Source organism: Octodon degus, unplaced genomic scaffold (assembly GCF_000260255.1).
Source record: "Octodon degus isolate 3935 unplaced genomic scaffold, OctDeg1.0 scaffold00089, whole genome shotgun sequence".
Taxonomy (NCBI): Eukaryota; Metazoa; Chordata; class Mammalia; order Rodentia; family Octodontidae; genus Octodon; species Octodon degus.
In genome coordinates, this window is record NW_004524665.1 from 2801348 (window position 1) to 2805997 (window position 4650).

The 4650-nt window shown below is 48.9% G+C and overlaps 1 protein-coding gene across 5 annotated transcripts in view; it reads left to right on the forward strand.

The window, feature by feature from the left end:
- Positions 1-4650, forward strand: part of Cops7b (COP9 signalosome subunit 7B) — a 26876-nt gene that overhangs the window by 16211 nt on the left and 6015 nt on the right. For all 5 annotated transcript variants that reach the window (XM_023722269.1, XM_023722267.1, XM_023722268.1 and 2 more), the window contains 2 exons: positions 411-613; positions 2303-2408. In XM_023722269.1, coding sequence (XP_023578037.1) covers positions 411-613; positions 2303-2408 — 309 coding nt within the window. The remainder of the gene's footprint in view (positions 1-410; positions 614-2302; positions 2409-4650) is intronic.

Consider the following 4650-nt stretch of genomic DNA (forward strand, 5'->3'; position numbering starts at 1 on the left):
TCATTATTATTATTTGGGGACTAGGAATTGAACTCAGGACCTTGCTCTTGCCAGGTAGGCACTATGCCACTGAGCTATATCCCCAGCCCGAGTCATGAAAGTTACTGCTAAAGTCACATAATAACATTAAAAGTCTGTGGTATCTAGCCTGAGAATGGTGGCACACATTGCAATCCCAGTCTGTACCTCATAGCAAGACCTCCCCATTTACCCACTGACAAAAGTTGAAGATCTTTTGTGGCTGTGTTACTAGCTGTCTGGGGCCTTGAGTGGGACAAGCTCTCCCTGTTAGTGGTTACCATTGGCCTGCCTGGCCTGCGCCCAGAGGCAGCTGTAGGCTCTGGGTAGTAACTGTATCTTGGTTAATGCTCACAGGGGGCTTTTGTAACTATTAGTGGCCTTCTCCACAGTGTATCCCCTACTCAGTGCTGCTGAAGGACCTGGAGATGAGGAATCTCCGGGAGCTAGAAGATCTCATCATTGAGGCTGTCTACACTGACATCATCCAGGGCAAGCTGGACCAGCGAAATCAGCTGTTAGAAGTGGATTTCTGCATTGGCCGTGACATCCGAAAGAAGGATATCAATAACATTGTCAAGACCTTGCATGAGTGGTGAGGCTGGAAGGAGGAAGGGGATAGCTAGCATGGCTTTGTGCCTCTTCTTGCAAACATGTGATCTCCAGAGGTCATCAGAGGCCTTGGGGCTGGTGCTGGGGCCACCTCGCTGAGGCTGTAGACAGGGAGCCAGCAGGGGCTTCATTTATGATTACAGCTGTGTGATGGCAGTGGGGTCCTTTGCCTCCTCCCACCTCAACTATACACTTGTTCTTGTCTTAAATGCAGCTATACTGTTTGACAGAGGGCCATAGCATCCCCAGGCTCAGCACATGGGGCCTGTGCATCCCAGCCTATCCGGCGCTTTCTGAATGCAGGCACAAAGTTTGGCCATGCTCAGGAAGTGAATATTTGGAATGTTCTTTGGACAGATAAGCCATGTTCAGCTTGCAGTGTCTCGGGTGGGATGTAACTCACTGCAAGGGCTGTCAAAGACCAGGGTTGGGTGGGTCTTACTTGGAACATAGACTCACAAATATTTGATAGCTACATCTGCCACTCACAAGGAATGGGGCATTTGGGAGCAAGGACTTGTTATAGAACTGTTGGGCCTTAGAGAGCTAGCTGAACTTGAGAAGCTGTAGTGAGTGCTGAGGGGTCAGGACTGTGATTGGAGATGTGGAGGTGTAGGTGTTCTTCCTAGGCAGGGACTGAGCAGGTCTGCTTTGTGCAGAGGGGTGGGGAAGTTGTTTTCTTCCTCACAGATTAGATGTCTGGTACGTTTCCAGGTGCAGAGGCCGTGAATGCACCTTGGCTTGTGCCAGGGACCCAATGCCCTGACGCTTCACCGAAGCGGCTCAAACCCCAGGGCATGTGCTGCCATCCAGCTTCTCAAGTTCTGCCCCAGTATGGCTCAGAGTACTTTCTCTTTGCAGTATGTGACAAAAGCAGAAGCTTTCAGTGGATTGTTAAACATAAACAGAATCAACTTAGAACAACCTCTAACAGAGTGGTGTCGCACAGAAAATCTAATGTCTGATACTACTAAAGTTGTTATTCCTGTTCAGTCGTGGCGTGGCTGGCACAGTTTTCATGTCTATGGCCTGGTTTCTTGTTTTAAGCCCCCATGGTATTTGGCAGGCCTTGCCATCCTGACTCCTGTCCCAAGGGGTACACTAGGAGAGAAGCTTAGACTCCTGTTCAGGTATTGGGATTAGAGTGGAACAGCGTTGCCATATTGTGAGGTACCACAGATGCACCAGAAAGTTCACGGTGTTGCACCCTAAGTGGAGGTATATGGGTAGTCTGTCTTCTGTTTCTTTCCTTTCTCTTTTCTCTTTCCCCTGGTCTCTCTTAGCTTCATTTTTTAAATTTTTAACATAGAAAATTGAGAAAGTAAAAAGCATCCCAAATAGGATGTTTTTGGTAAATAGTTTTTCTAGTGAGGATAGCAATTGTGAATGCCACTGTGATCCCTCCCACCTCCATCCAGCTCGCATTCTGTTCTGTAAAACCACCTTCTATGGGCTGCAAAGGTTGGAAATTGGAGCCGTATTCCAAGAAGCTACCCACAGAGCACTGTGTTTGTGTCCTGTGCTGTGCCTGGACAAGCTTGTCATCTGGAAGGAGGGAGGAGCAAGTGTGGAGGGGAGGAGGATGTCCGCAGTGTGGGGAGGGCAGTTCCCATGCCGCACAGAGCTCTGCGTCCCTCTGCAGCTCAGGGCTGGCTGGTTTCCTCTGTTGCAGGTGCGATGGCTGTGAAGCAGTCCTGCTAGGCATCGAGCAGCAGGTTCTGAGAGCCAACCAGTACAAAGAGAACCACCACCGCACACAACAGCAGGTGGAGGCGGAGGTAAGGAGGATGGCTCCATGCCCCTCGCAGGCTGCCCCTGGCTGTGCCTTTTGTCTGTTTTTATCTCGTGAGTCTTGGTGTGGTTCTGAGCGGGCATCAGGTTCAGTGCTCAGCTGGCAGGCTCTGTGGACCTCAGCTGTGGCCTGTGGTCCTCTCTGTCTACCTTCTGACTCTTGGTTAGCAGAAGGTAAGCAGGCTTGGGTGGCAGAGAATGTTGTAATTCCTTGGTTCCCATGCACTTTCCATCTGTAGAGAGAAGGTGAATTTGGAGATGGGTCTTAAAAATGGTTAGATGTAGGACTCAGTGGTAGGTGCTTAAAGCATCTACCAGGCAGGATTACCTGGGCTTTAAGCCAGCACTGCACACGCACACACATGCACACATGAAAAATGGTGGTTTGGGTTACCAGCTGCTGTGGAAGGAGGTGCAGATGGTACAGCACATGGACTTCAAGGCCCTGAAAGCTGTACTGCTTGTGGAGGGTGGTAGATGTTGCTTTTCTCTGAGGTGTGAATTTGTGGGGTTTTTTTGCTCCGAATGCCTTCAGGGCAGGTTTGGCTGGCTGGAGTTGTGGGGATCGAACCACAGCAACCTGAGCCTAACTGCTTTGTTGAAGCAGCCACTTAAAGAACTGAGCTAAGGAGCAGGCCCCTGAATTTGTGTATTATAACCCTTGTAAACATGTGATGTAGTTCATAGTAAAAAAGAAAGAGAAAAATTGAACTAATGAAGTGAAGATAAGAGGGTGTGAATTTGGTTTTATGGTTGTTTTCACCTTTACAAGTCCTTCCCTAGTGTGCATGGGCTTTGAGGGGTCGATGGTATTGAATGAGTTTAAATGTGGGCCTTCCAGAGTGTGGCAGAGCGAGGCCCAGGATTTCAGGTAAGGACTGAGAAATAATGAGTCTCTGTGCCTTTCAGAGAGCAGTTAGTGAGAGTTACCTATCCCTATGCCTTGAAATAAATGAAACTGTGTCTTATCTTTCTTTGTAAGACTGGCTGCTGGCCCCAGACTTGACCTGCAGCAGGTGCTCAGGTGTTGCAGCTGCTGCTTCTGGGGGACATTGCCATGCGCCAGGGGCTGTGCATTTGGGGTCCGTGTTCACTGCTGCTCTGGCTGGGAGGAGGAACTGCATGGAACACGAGCACAGGCACAGACAGCTGGAAAAGAAGCCTGCTGATCCTGGCTGTGTGGCCACTTCTGGGTGCTCTCTATTCTGTTTATTCCCTGGCAAACAAATCAGGGATCTGAGGCTTGGCGGCTCTGGGGTCCCGACTGACTTTAGAGGAGCTAGATAAAGCCTTGGCCTTTCGAGACTCGGGATGCAGAGCAGCTTGGTCACTGCCTGTTTGCTGTCATGGGTGGCAGGACGGGGACTGTCAGCATCATTGTGGTCATGAATGAAAAGGTGAGTGGTACTGAGAACTTTGAGCTGTTCCCATTTCTTTGGGTGACAAATGGCATCCGACAATAGAAAGGCAGGTGTGCTTGGAGTTGTTGTAGGCACTTGGCTGCTGCTTGAGGTGGGTGCTGTGCTTGCTTAGGCCGCAGGATGGACTGAATCATGGCTTTTAAGGTCGAGTGCATGCCTGTTTGTTACAGGGGCCTTTTGGAAAACACTACTTTCCCTGCCAACAGAGCCTGATCTTGCCACCAGGTGGCGCTGAGGACTTCGTTTGAGAGAACAATTTGAGGAAAAGGTCAAGGCTACCTTCCTTAGACTTGGTAGTCTTATGGAAACCTTGGAATAGACCTGTGCAGCGGGAGAGAGAGGAGCTCGGAACCCTATCGCTTCCATACAGTCAGTGCCCAAGCCCGTGTCAGGCAGAGGGGCTGGTGTCCCCAGCTTGAGGTGTACGGAAGGTGCTTGCCCAATGGTTATTTGAAGAGGTAAACGAATCTGCAAGAGCAGCATCTGTCTGCCAAATCCTGCTTGTGTATCTGCTTCTGTTAGTGTGGCCTGACTTGTAAGCCATTCTCATCTGAGCTGGGGATATTTTCTTTCCTTCTCTATCTAGCCTCTTTTTTTTTTCTTGTGGTACTGAGGATTACCTCTGGGGCTTTAACATTGAGCCACAGCCCCAGAACTGTAATTTATTTTTTATTTTTTATTTTATTTTATTTTTTTTCACAATTTTATTGATGAACAGGTAGCAATGAGACAGTTTCAAATCAAATCGGAAGTACAGTTTCAACAAATAATACACTGCATATATTCTTCTTAGTGGTTAATTGCTGTA